General features: G+C 42.2%; 1 protein-coding gene across 2 annotated transcripts in view; it reads right to left on the reverse strand.

Annotated features, from left to right (window-relative positions):
* Positions 1-13,980, reverse strand: part of FREM1 (FRAS1 related extracellular matrix 1) — a 103,772-nt gene that overhangs the window by 23,766 nt on the left and 66,026 nt on the right. For both annotated transcript variants that reach the window (XM_074953412.1, XM_074953413.1), the window contains 5 exons: positions 12,607-12,808; positions 11,843-11,987; positions 7,008-7,137; positions 4,964-5,036; positions 337-486 (listed from right to left, as the gene is read on the reverse strand). In XM_074953412.1, coding sequence (XP_074809513.1) covers positions 337-486; positions 4,964-5,036; positions 7,008-7,137; positions 11,843-11,987; positions 12,607-12,808 — 700 coding nt within the window. The remainder of the gene's footprint in view (positions 1-336; positions 487-4,963; positions 5,037-7,007; positions 7,138-11,842; positions 11,988-12,606; positions 12,809-13,980) is intronic.

Raw genomic sequence — 13,980 nt, forward strand, 5'->3', positions numbered from 1 at the left:
GGAGTGCAACAACTGTTATACAATCACCAGAAAAACATTTTAGTGGACCTTCAAAATAAATTCCTTTGAAAATAATGATGAATGCTGAAATCTAACATGCTTGTTGTTAGCAAAGGTTTTTTTCTTTTGTACTTGTTGCTTTCTCCATGCTATGTTTCCTAAGAGGAAGAATAGAGTTATGTGAGAGAATAAACGGGTCTGCAACTGTCAATCCTGTTTTCTTTTTTTTTTTTTTTTAATTCAGCATTTTGATTTGAAGGTAAGTGTTGTTGAAAGTAAGTAGCTACTCAGCCAAGATTGCTCCAGATTTTAAAGATGATGATCAAAAGAGAATACCTCCTTTTGAGTCCAGAATTTTTACTACAGCTTTTGTCCTGGTGCCAAGAACTGCATTCACAGGGGAGTTCAGAACTACTTCAAAGACCTCATCATCTTCCTCTAATCCGTCATAAGTAATTGCTATATTCCACGTCTTGGTTGACATTCCTACCAGAAGTAAACATTTTAATTACTCTTTAATTGCTATTTCAATCAATCTGGGTGTCAAAAAAAATATTAATTAACATGTCTACAGCTAGAATAGAATAGCTTGTGTATGCTATTGTGCTCATACCAACTGACTGGACTCCTGCTGTTCTCCCAAATAACACTAAGAGACCAAATTTGTTCCTGGACAATGATGATTCAGTTCATGTGCATACACTGTAATAAAAAGCTGCCTTAGACTTGGGAAATGATGGCTACAATACATAGATTTAGGGGTTCAGTTGCAATTTTAAGGAGAAATGTGATGTATTCTTTTTATTTTAGAATCTTAATTCTAGAGACGCTACAATTATTTAAAACATTTGCATAACTAATCAAAAATTACACTGACTTTTAGTACAATACTTCAAAAGCTAGCTTCTGGTCTCTGTTACAAATTTTGAGTAATTCCTGGCTTTAATTATGTTATTTCAGATTTACACCAGTGGAAATGAGAACAGATTGTAGTTCTAATGTAAAGGGTTATTCTGGTTATTAGTTGAAAGACCAATAAATAATCATAATCATACATATATATGTATATATTTACACACACAACAAAAGGCTTTAGAGGTGAATGCAAAGACCTTCTTTTAAACAATTCCATTCAGAAAAGTTGCATTTCAGTTGGTCAGACCCAGATCCCAGAATGGGCATTATTGTTATTAGTACTATTTTTGGATTAGTACTATTTTTGTGTACAAAACTGACTCACAAAGTCAAGATGGATGTTCCGCATGCATGTAGTAAGATACATATATACAATATTAATTTTTATGCTGCCTCTATTGGCCTCCCATTTGTTTTGGTCTCCATTTCCTAGTTACCTTTCAGGTGCATCTCCAATCTGAGATTATGGGCTTTTATCCAACGCCCACTGAAATCAATGTAAATACTCCCATTGACTTCAATCAGCTTGGATTGGCTCCTATGCCACCACTAACTTTCATTTGTAATTTATTATTTTTATTTAATGAGTCCATCACAGTGTTTTTAAACTGTGTTTTTAAAATAATCATAGACCTCTCCCCACAAATTAAAAATAAACCCAAACACCAGCATCCTCTCAAGATGAAGCCTGAGAAAATAAATGACTTTACACAATGCCCTGAAGTCAACAGATCTGGGGCTCCTGCCAGTGTAAACCTAGACAAAGGACCTTCCAGGGGGATAATCTGCCAGTGGGAAGAGGAGTAAGGCAGCATGGAAAGCATGTGTAGGAAGTTCATGCAGTACAACAAGTGAGGGATACTGGCTGGAAAAGAGGGGTGGGATATGCCAGATCAGCATATCCCATAGCCAGCCTCCACCTGCAGACCTCTTACGGAATACCACTTATAAAATAAAGCAGCCTCCACCTCTGGTAGAAACCCCAGGGGAGGACAACAACAGTAAAGTGGCCTGCCCTCCCTCAGGGTGAATCAATGTACACTTCCCTGCACCAAGTTCAGAGCATTAGCTTCCCAGAGTAGCCGGACAATGGAGGGGAGTATATCCCAGTTAAGGGCCTTGCACTGAAAATACTCTGCCCACAACCTCTAGATGTTTCAATCTAAAGAATGGTAGGTTGAGTGCATCAGCTGATCTTAGGCATTTGGTGAAGGAGAGGTGACCTCCTAGGTCGTCAGAACCCAAAGCATTTAGGGTGTGTGTTTGGTTTTTTTTACACTAGTCTCAACATCCTCTAAATTAAAAAATGCAATAAAGTAAAAAGTCTAATGACAAGGTCTTTGGTTCTGCACTGTTATCCAGAGTAGAAGACACCCACTCTTCTGCCAAAACTGCCACAGAGGGAGTGCCCTTAATACAATTTTTTTATCTGCTCCTACTCTGTTGCTGCTATTCCATCCGTATCTTCCACCCTCTCTGTGCTGAATATCCCGTCAGCCATTGGGAAGAATCAGTGCTAGGAAAGTGAACAGATTCCCCCACCTATTGTGTTTAATGCTTTATGGCCATCCACCCTCCCTAATATGTCTCTAAAAAAAGACCAGAAGTTACCTAGAAATTAGACCTGTACTTCCCCATTATGCCAAAGCTGAAACATTTCCAGCAAATTTTAATTTGTTGATTAGTCTTTTAACTGAACTGTCACAAATTTTCCTATGTGATAGCCAGGCAAAGACTGCAGTCCTATGGCATCTCTGTAGCCAAAACACTGCTTGCATTGCCTTTTTTTCACAACAAAAGCTGAGATTCCAACTGAGAGATTCCCCACTGCAGACTCCACATGGTTGGGTTGGAATTTGCTTATCACCTCCCCCTTATCTTCTGTTTTTCAGATGCAGATAAGTGCTTAGGCTATTTTCCCATGAAACAAGTGTAGTTTGTTTGAGGTTTCCACAGATATTTCTCATTTCTTTTATAATCATGGTGATGTTTTGTAATTGAAATTTTACTCCTGGCACCACTGGCATAATCTCAGTGGGCATTTCAGGAAGCAGTCTGAACTCTGTGGGCCACATTTCCAGAAGTCAAGTCCTAGATTATGTCTAGAAAATATGCACAGGCAGAGTTAGTGCTGACAACTTGGGCCTGCATCTACAAAGGAGCCGGAGGTAATTTTGAAAGCAAATGGGTTCTCTTGCCTAGTTATTCTTTGTACGTGAAAAACCAGATTCTTAGAGGCACAACACTAAACTCTGCCCAGGCAGAGGTGGGCTAGGGTGACTTTAAGCATCTTTGCACCCTCCTGATCTGGGGCTGCTTCACAGCTTCAGACCTATCTAAATTACAGCAGCTTCTCTAGGTTGCCCTACTGGCCGCACCACTGCCTAGAATCCCTACATTAAGGGTTGCTAGGGGACCTTATGGCTGCCTTCTGCAGTTCCTTGCCAGGGAAATCCTCCCCAACCCGGCTCTGGGGCTTTTAGGATCTCCTTTACACTGCTATGGCCATTTTACCTGGCACAAAAGGGACAGAGCAAGGGTGAGAATCTCAACCTATCTGATAAAAATTCTGATCACACAAGAAATCTGTGGGAAAGCCAGGAACTGAATCCAGATGTCCTGAATCCCATTCTAGTTTCTTAACAACAAGAACATCCTTCTTTTCACTACCCAGTTAGCCATGCTTCATACCTGAATTGGCACTGAAGTGTAGCTTTTACCATTCTACTATATAGGACTCCATTACATTTACTAAGGTACTGTTAGCTCAGGTACTGGCTTACCTAGAGATGGGCCCCAAACTGCAAAATTCAAATCTGAATCCGGACCCAAACATCAGACATGTTCATATCTGGGATTTTGATTTAAACTTATCTGCAATCTTAATGTATTATTAACTATACTTTTATGGGGAATATATCATTGCATATAATTTTATATAATGTTCTCTCAGCAGTAATACAGTACTATATGAAACAAAATCTACGTAGTCTCCCCACTACATCAGCAGCTTGATAAAGTCAAGAAGATACACTTTGTGTTTGGAACTATGGTGAGAAGTTGATTTCTAGTCATGGTGAAAGTTCAGGACATTTATCATCTTGGTAGGAAAGTGCGCCACAGGGAAGCGCATCACAAAATGGCAAGTCAAAAATGTGTAGATGATAGTAGTTATATTGTTCTGCAGCACTTCTTCCATTTCTGTTATTCATTAAACTACCATCCTGTACTTCTGCAAAGGATAGCAGATAAGCATCTGTCTCTTTAAAAAGAGCATAGTGAAAATTACATCATCTCACTTCAGAAAATAAATATTGTGTCTGCCATTTGGAGTTCTCTTCTATGAGCTATATTAAAAGCAATTGGAGGGAGTCCCTCTGCACAATTTAGCATTCAGACACAAATGATAAAAATGTGAAAGCCCTCAACAAAGCTTCCATTATGCTTGGCAGTAATTGCCACGTTTGTTGGCGGTCTCAGCAGAGAGGCCAAGAAATGATAGGAGGTGGAGACTGATCAGTCCATTGAGTGGTTTGCATTTAGGGTGGGGAAGATTGCACTGGCAATGACCTTGCTTTACCTTTTCAACTGATGAGTTAAAACAGTGGTTCTCAACCAGGAGTCCGGGGCCCCATGAGGGACTGCAAGCAGGTTTTAGGGGGTCCGCCAACAGGGCTGACATTAGACTTGCTGGAGGCCAGGGCAGAAAGCTGAAGCCCCACCACTTGGGGCTAAAGCCTAGGGCCACGAAGCCTGCCACCCAGGGCTGAAGCCAAATCCTGAGAAACTTAGCTTTGTGGTGCTCCCTGTGGCATGTGGCCCTGGCAACTACCCTGTTTCCTACCTCCTAACGCTGACCCTGGCTTTTGTATGCAGAAAAACAGTTGTTGTGGCACAGGTGGGCCATGGCATTTTTATAGCATGTTGGAGGAGCCTCAGAAAGAGAAAGGTTGAGAACCGTTGCATTAAAAGACTTTGCTCTCCAATATGGCACATTTCACAATTAATTAATTCATTGTAAAATTAAAACTGATATGCCACCACGTACCTGGATCAAACTGAATGAGCTTAGAGGGAGTCACAGTAAAATCCTTTCCCAATGTAGCAGACACTTCATTAACCTAAGAAGAAGTTAAACAGAAAATACCATACAATGGAGAAGCTCAATCTTTCCAAATCTTTTTAGTCTATTTAACCAAACCAATGCAGTCTAGTGAATGCTTCAACCTACTATGGATATTCATCACCATACTCTATGAGGTCTCAAAGGCACACACAGTATTGTACGGTTCACTGTGACACTTGAGTGAGAAAAGAAATAGAAAGAAAAATAAATCTAGCCAGTTCCAACAGGAGAAAAATCCTCAATTCCAACCTTGCCTTTGGGTTAAAAGTCATAATATAAAAGCTTATTGTGCATCTTGTCCTTTCGCTTCTCAAATCACTACATAAATAGCATCACTTAACATTTTTATTCAGCAAAATCTGGGGCCATAGTTATAGCTGGCACTTGGAGACAGATATAATAGCTCCCTGAAAGTGTACACTAGACAGCTGGCCTGGGTGATTGGAGCTGGGGTTAGCCTAGCCAGAGTAAAAGCATCCTCACAGCCTTCCTGCATTACTGTGTCCTTACTGTTTCTGCACTCACCTGTGTGTCTGGGAGCATATCCCATAGTTCTGTGCACTGATATGCTCTGGGATTCTTTCCCAGTCAATTGAGTCAATTGCAGGAGAATTTGTCTGTCCCTTGGGGGAATTGTGGGAAGGGCATTTGAGGATTATCAGCTCTTGAGAGATCTTACTGCCGCTGGTATCCTCACTGCAGAGTTGGTGGGTTCCAGCCCAAGATAAAACACCACTTGGGCTTTAAACCAAGCAAGCATGGGTTCAAAGTGCAAATAAGTACAAGCCTGAGAGTTGTGCATGTGGATGGTAGGGGCTGTGTGGCAAAAACATGGGGAGGAGCACAGGCTAAGGTGTAGATATACCCAAACAGTGCGTCGTTACACTACAACATCAGCATTACTGTGTGGCAGCATCCAGCCCTTCACTTGGGGGCCTTGTGCTCCCATTTCTACTGAGAGTAGGAATAGTTTGTGTGCAGGGCTATCCATGGGCATCATTGCCTAGTCAGGGTGAGCATGTACATACACATGAGGAAGCGGGGGAACCATGGCTCTCCATGACTTTTCACAGGAGGTAGAATTTGGGAGGCCAATTTCCACCCTGTATTCTTACTGCTGGGCTTGATTTATCTGGCCTACAAGTGCCATATGCTCAGTACCAACCAGAATATGACCCTTAGAGTGTAAACCAGTGGTTCTCAACCAGCGGGCCGCATGCGGTCCAATTAGCACACAGCTGCGGCCCAGCTCAGCTGTGCGCTAAAGGTCGTGGGCTCCAGGATCCCAGCTGCCGCCCAGCCCCAAACAGCAGGGTTGGGGTTCTGGGGCCCCGCACGGCAGGGCTCGCAGTCCCTGCCCTCCATCCCACGCCCAGCTCTCCGGTCCTGGCCCCACTCTGTGGAGGTGTCGATGGGCAGAGGGCGCTGAGCATAGGGTTTGTGTGTGGCGGGGGGCTAGGCAGGGGACACTGGTTCTCAACCTGCGGCCCAGATAACACTTTGTGGGCTGAATCCGCGGCCCACAATGATAAATAGGTTGAGAACCACTGGTGTAAACAATCCTATGCACGATAAAGGGAAAAACAGCCTGAGATATACCATTTTGGATCCAATCGTAACCCCATTGAAATCAATGACAAAATTTCCACCTCAGCGAGGATAGGATCAGACTCTATGTTCTCAGTTAGAGCTATTTACTGCCATCAGTCTACAACGCCTGATCTAGCTGTGTTATAAGCTGCTGAACCAAAATATGCTATGCTAGTCAGAGAAACTGTATTAACACTGTACGAGCAAGAACAGAGTCTTGACAAACACAGCTTGAACCGTATGGCCTCTTTTGCATGATATAGCGCATGATTACTTGCTTACCGACCCAATCAAACAGCTCATGTAATTATAAGAAGGAAAGTAACTGCCCCAGACTATTATTCACTTCCAACCCGAACTTTATTTTTAACCGTACCTTCACTGCAATAAAGGCAGAGTCTATGGAGTGCCCCGATCTGGTGATTTTCAAAGACAACATTCCCACATTCTCACATACTTCGTACTCAGCTTGTTGCATTTCAATTTGAGACCACCTTAGTTCCAGACTGTAGGGGGGAGGGAGGAGGAAAGAAAATCTGTGTGAAAAACTCTTTTGCAGTCCACAGGGATCCCTCCTGCTGACTATGGTTTTGGTACAAGTGACATTTCTCTCTTGATTGTTGATTCAGTGAATACACACAGCAAGTTTCTGTTTTCAAATCAGTGGGTTTGTTTGTGAGATTGTGTTAATTAGAGATAGGAGAAACAGTTAAATAAATTAAGAATTCCAACTGAGTCTTCACCTACCCACTGAACCAGATGTGAACATCTTCTCAGGGCCAAATCCTATTCCCACTTAAGTCAGTGGAAGTTATGGTTCTATGGGACCAAGATCTGATCCTAGGATCTGTTTGGCTAAGCCAGATTCTCTCTCTCCTGTTTGATTTCAAATAAGGCCATTGTTTCTTCCCTCCATTTAGTTTTATTTTACTGTGACTCTCCAGTATTCTCCCTGTATCATTGCCTCTTCCTTCTTACAGCTCTGCCTGGATCCAGCCCCCTTACCTACTCAACATGCCCCACTCCTGTGGTTCCTCTATTCCCACAGGCAACTCTGGCTGCCTTTCAAACCAGCTCCCAGAAACTGCTGAATTCAAATCTTGTATAAAACACCCCACAGAATCACTTAGGAGGGAATTGGGCTGGACTTATTGTAAAGTCACAAGTTGGGAATGGTGGAGAAAAACATGGGATGAACCCTCTTGAAGGGTTGAGCTTAAAGAAGGGGCTGAGTGGAGAGTCAGAGATGAACTGAGAGAATGCCTCAGCGATGACACTTATGAATCATTATCTAGAAAGCTTCCAAACTTTTGGGGGTATGACCATCTCTAGTGCTATTGGATGTTATCCCCAACACACACACACACACACACACACAGAGCCTTGGCACTAATGGGGAAACAAACCCCTTCTGAACCAAACCTATAAGGTGGGTAGAAAGCTGGCTAGATTGTCGGGCTCAACGGGTAGTGATCAATGGCTCCATGTCTAGTTGGCAGCCAGTGTCAAGTGGAGTGCCCCAGGGGTCGGTCCTGGGGCCGGTTTTGTTCAATATCTTCATAAATGATCTGGAGGATGGTGTGGATTGCACTCTCAGCAAATTTGCGGAGGATACTAAACTGGGAGGAGTGGTAGATACGCTGGAGGGGAGGGATAGGATACAGAGGGACCTAGACAAATTGGAGGATTGGGCCAAAAGAAATCTGATGAGGTTCAATAAGGATAAGTGCAGGGTCCTACACTTAGGACAGAAGAATCCAATGCACCGCTACAGACTAGGGACCGAATGGCTAGGCAGCAGTTCTGCGGAAAAAGACCTAGGGGTGACAGTGGACGAGAAGCTGGATATGAGTCAGCAGTGTGCCCTTGTTGCCAAGAAGGCCAATGGCATTTTGGGATGTATAAGTAGGGGCATAGCGAGCAGATCGAGGGACGTGATCGTTCCCCTCTATTCGACACTGGTGAGGCCTCATCTGGAGTACTGTGTCAGTTTTGGGCCCCACACTACAAGAAGGATGTGGATAAATTGGAGAGAGTCCAGCGAAGGGCAACAAAAATGATTAGGGGTCTAGAGCACATGACTTATGAGGAGAGGCTGAGGGAGCTGGGATTGTTTAGTCTGCAGAAGAGAAGAATGAGGGGGGATTTGATAGCTGCTTTCAACTACCTGAAAGGGGGTTCCAAAGAGGATGGCTCTAGACTGTTCTCAATGGTAGCAGATGACAGAACGAGGAGTAATGGTCTCAAGTTGCAATGGGGGAGGTTTAGATTGGATATTAGGAAAAACTTTTTCACTAAGAGGGTGGTGAAACACTGGAATGTGTTACCTAGGGAGGTGGTAGAATCTCCTTCCTTAGAGGTTTTTAAGGTCAGGCTTGACAAAGCCCTGGCTGGGATGATTTAACTGGGAATTGGTCCTGCTTCGAGCAGGGGGTTGGACTAGATGACCTTCTGGGGTCCCTTCCAACCCTGATATTCTATGATTCTATGATTCTAATTTGTAAAGTCTGTAATGTACAGACTGTCTATATACCAAGTTGATAGATTTCCACTCCATACGGCTAAATGCAGTGCCTTGCATAATGACAGGCTACTCTGAAACCTATATACCAAGTGTAATGTTAGTGTGGGGGCTGCTGGAAATGGTTTCACATCAGAGGCTTAAAAGATAAAAATTGATATTATAAATGTATGCCTTGAAGAAGAGCAATGAGACCTTTGCATATTTCTGTGGATCACAAGGACCCGAGGATGCATTGGTGAGTGCTTTGAAACCATGATGTCAATCATCCATCATTCCTGCAATGAGCTCCTCTTTGGCAATGTCTTCACATCTTACTGCATCTGATGTGATTTCCTGAGTATCATTCTTGTCTCTCGGCTTTTCTACATGAGGAAACCGACTGACACAGCCATAGCACAAATATTATTCCAGTATAGTTCTTCTGCAATAACTCCCCCCTGAGAACACTCAGTTCCAAAATGAAGATGATTTTCTTTACCTAATTAATCTAGAATAAAAACACTTTTATTTCAGAACTCAGTGCCCATACAGGGGAGTTATTTTGGAATAGCTAAATTATACCAGAACAGATAGAGCAGAATAGATATTCCTCTGCAGCTATGCCAGGAAACTCCCACAATGTAGAGAAGGCCTAAGTTACATCCTAAGAGTCACAACAGAGGGACCTTTAATTTTTTCACGTATTGTAAAGCACACTGTATAGCACTAGGAATTAGAATAGTCACCCTCAGCCTATCCACATTTCAGGAAATGTTCAAAGTCTGATCCTGTACTAATTCAGCATCATTCAAATCAATGTTTGTGCTTTTATTGAAATGATATGCACTTTCAAGTCATCACCATTTTTTGAGTGTGCTATCATTGTATTACACATTCAGATAAACCCAACTCCACCATTTTAATGCAAGGTTAAATTTGGAGTTTTTCATTAAAAAACCAACACCCTGGTGTCCTGGCCAAACTCCAGTCCAGTTAATTACTGTACATTCTACCTCTCTAAAATTCCCCCTGAATTTTCAATGGGAGAAACTGGTATTCTTCAGGTTTCAGAGTAGCAGCCGTGTTAGTCTGTATCCGCAAAAAGAACAGGAGGACTTGTGGCACCTTAGAGACTAACCAATTTATTTGAGCATCAGCTTTCGTGAGCTACAGCTCACTTCATCGGATGCATGTAGCTCATGAAAGCTGATGCTCAAATAAATGTGTTAGTCTCTAAGGTGCCACAAGTCCTCCTGTTCTTTTTGTTATTCTTCAGCTTCCTTCCTAAAAAAATGTGGTGCCCTGGTGCTGACATACAATAGTTCCCAGATTCCACCCCAGAGGTGGCTGCATCAAAATGGTGGGTAAGTGGTCTTTACATACATAGTGGGAAAAATGTGTACAATAATAATTCACCTTTGAGACTGTACAGTGCTATAACAAAGTGCCTAGGTTAGCCAGGCTCATATGAGGTTGACTATAGAGGCATCTATTGACATAGTCTGGTACTGCATTAACTTCAGCCCCAAGTATCAATGTCTTTTCTCACTACTCCATGGTGAAGCAATGTTCAGATAGTTCTTGTGAAATCAACTTCTTTTTTTCTTCCACAGGGTCTGGTTTGTAGACACCAAGTGTAGCACACGTGGATAGCCCTGACCATCTTTCTTGTTCACCTCAAATGAAACAAGCTGGTTCAACACTCAGTTGAATTTTCAGAAATAAAATAGAAACATTTCCAGTCAAATAGAACTTTGCTCACTAAGGACTTGTCTGCACAGAAACACACAAAGTTAATCTGAATTAACTAAGAGTGTGAATGTAAACTAAATCAGTTAAATTGCATTAAATCCCTGTATGGACATTCTCATTCAGAATTAAAGTGGTCTTGATTCTGGTTAGCTTAATTTACTTCCAAAGTGATGCTGTCTCCTTCATTAATTATTGTTCTCAGAGAGCATTTTAGCTGAAATGAGGGAAACAAATGAACTGATTCCCCAGTATCATATCAACTAATACACACACACACACACACACTGGATTCATGGGGTTTATCATAGGCTAAGGTGAAACTTCAGTGGGTGCCTGTTAAAATGTTGGCAGCACATGAGTGGGGAGAAGAGGGTCCCTGCATTTTCTCCCCTCAATGTACCCATGCAAAATATAGCCCATACAGTATTTATTACTTGGTGTTTTCTATTTGTTGCTTTGGGAGGCCATTGCTCTCAGCACAGGCCTAGAGTGACCTCCAGCTGCAAGAGGATGTATGTGAAGCTGACAACCTGGTCCAAGGCAGTATTTGAACTCCAAGTTTATGGGCCTCGTTCTCATTTACATTTAGGCCCCTTTATACCTCTCTGAAAGGGTAATGTAAAGGGGAGAATAAGAGCGTGTGTCTGTGTTTGCGCGTGGTCATGTACAGTGAGAAATGTGGTATTTGACTGAAAACTGGTCCTTTGTATTTCTTCAGTCCAAAAGGACAACAGCTCCCCATTCTTTTACAGTCATTCATAAGGAATATCTCTTTAGTCTTTTACTCAGAATTTCCTGAAAAAATGCTGCAATATGAACCTGTGAAACTGTATACAAATTTTTTTTCTTCAGCTTCAAAACCAACAATAGCTGATTTGACTTAAGGCAGAAAGTAGTCCCAATGCACAAGTCATGCACATTGTATTGAACTGTTTAGAATAGAAAATCTAAGTTACGTTTGGGGGGCAGCAGAGTTTCCGGTGGGATCTGTGACTTGAAACTCCAAGCTGTCTGAATTCACCTCCCAGGATGGATTGATGACATAAAGTATGATTTTGCCATTTAAATCCTTTTGGCTGAATCCTTCCTGGATAAATCCACCTGGGAAAGAGGGAAAACATTAAGATAAATCAAAATCCAGTTAAACAAGAGTTAGCAAAAGCCAAATGATTTGAACTGATTATTATAAAACTTTTTCTTTGTTAACTCTTCGAATTCTGCAGCATAGTACATAGATCTTCCAGAAATCTACCCTTTCCTCTGCATAGTGCACTGCAGTGTTTACTAACCCGCCCGGCAATTATCCCGTTCCCAAGTGACTTCACATCAAATGACCTGGGTACAGATTTGCTTCCTTTGTTCACTATTTATCATTGTTTTTCCTGCCATTAAGCTTATAACACATCTGTGATACATCAGGGCTTTGTCCCTTTCTACACTGATGTTTCAAGCTTCATTTGCAAAAAGCAGTTCTTGAGTTGTAGCTACAAAATATGCTACCAGGGTGTTTAGAATTCATTACTGACTTATATTTGGGTGCTGGTATTGGAACTTTCTTATCATAGTCCAGCTTCCCAAAGAAGTCTAGAATCAGAACTCAGTTTGTTCTACCACAGCTGAGAGGTCCTATATTTTGATAGGGGCACAGGGTTTGAAATCTGCCCCAGTGTGTCTCAAGATGTTTTAGATCATCATATGAAGAGGTTAAAGAACACAACACCTGTTGTTATATTTTCCAGGTAGCCAAAACGTGGACCTCGTAAAATCTTAAAAATGACTTTATCTTCTTCTGTATCAGGGTCATATGCCTTCAAGGACCTGGCAGTAATGTAAATCCCGTAATTGCCATTTTTCAGGCGCTCCACATCAGAAGAACAACGGAGGTGAACAATTTTTGGTGCAGTTTTGTCCAAATGGTCCACCTGAGTCAAGGTTAAAAATAACAAATCTACATTTGTTTCACAATATCAGATCTTACTAAAAAAAAAAAAAAAAAAGGTTGAGTACACAGGTACCAACTGAAATCTGACTCAAGGCTTTGGTAATCTCACCCACTGACCTGGTCAATATATCCTCCCCAACCTGAGCTACCTTCGCATCTCCATCCCTAACCATATACTGACTTGCATTACTGCCATCGACGTCCGCCTCCCCCCCGCCAGCCCCCACCATGGCTCCTGCATCCCATGAGCTTCCCATGAAACTACTTTCCTCATCCCCATCCATCTTCCAGCTTTCTTGTGAATAGGAATTCTGAGCCCCAGAAGCCTCTTTGCTAAATCTGTACTTTGACATTTCTCAGGCTTTGCTATACAGTGCAGTCTGGGTCACTTGATGCTAAAACATGCCAGATTATACAAGAACTTAAAGCGGAGGCACCTGGGCCTAATGCTGACACTGTGAGAACTTTTAAAGGTGGGGGAAACCAGAGACCAAAGGAAAGATCATAAAAAGGAGGAACTGGGTCAGGCTAAGAGGAGGCAACTGATAGGGATTCAGAATTCATGACCAGGGAAGAATAGAAATCCAGCTTGCAAGCAAAGGGAGCTAAGCATTGAGACTGGTGAGAACAGTTGACTCCCTCATGGAGCAGAATTGAATGAAAGGTTCTGGTTCAGTTCTAGGGCAGGGCTGAAGTTTGAATAGATTCTTGTAAGATCTGTAAAACATACCTTCCATCACAGAACAGTTATAGACTATCAAGTTGAGTATTTTCTCCCGGATGTGACCCATGACTGATGCTTCAGTAGTCCTAACACCACCCTGCAACACTGAGTGTAGCTTATTGTGCAATACACCTTTGGGGAAAATGTGGGATTTCATCCTCACCACACCTGGGGTTAACTTTGGGGCCTTAATACTTGAGGATTGAAAACCCTTATAACATTCATCTCAACTAGTGTAACAAAGATTGCATTTTTTCCTATTCTTATGTCTAATCCATTTGTGAACTATTTGCTTCAATAACAACCTTTGGCAATGACTTCCATTGGTTAATTATCGTATTAGCCCATCCCTACCAGTTCAATCCTCAATTGCTGAGTGTCTGAAACTGAGCAGCAAGTAAGCACTAGCACTATGCCCATTGGAGCCA

The sequence above is a fragment of the Natator depressus genome, chromosome 5 (assembly GCF_965152275.1).
Source record: "Natator depressus isolate rNatDep1 chromosome 5, rNatDep2.hap1, whole genome shotgun sequence".
Taxonomy (NCBI): Eukaryota; Metazoa; Chordata; order Testudines; family Cheloniidae; genus Natator; species Natator depressus.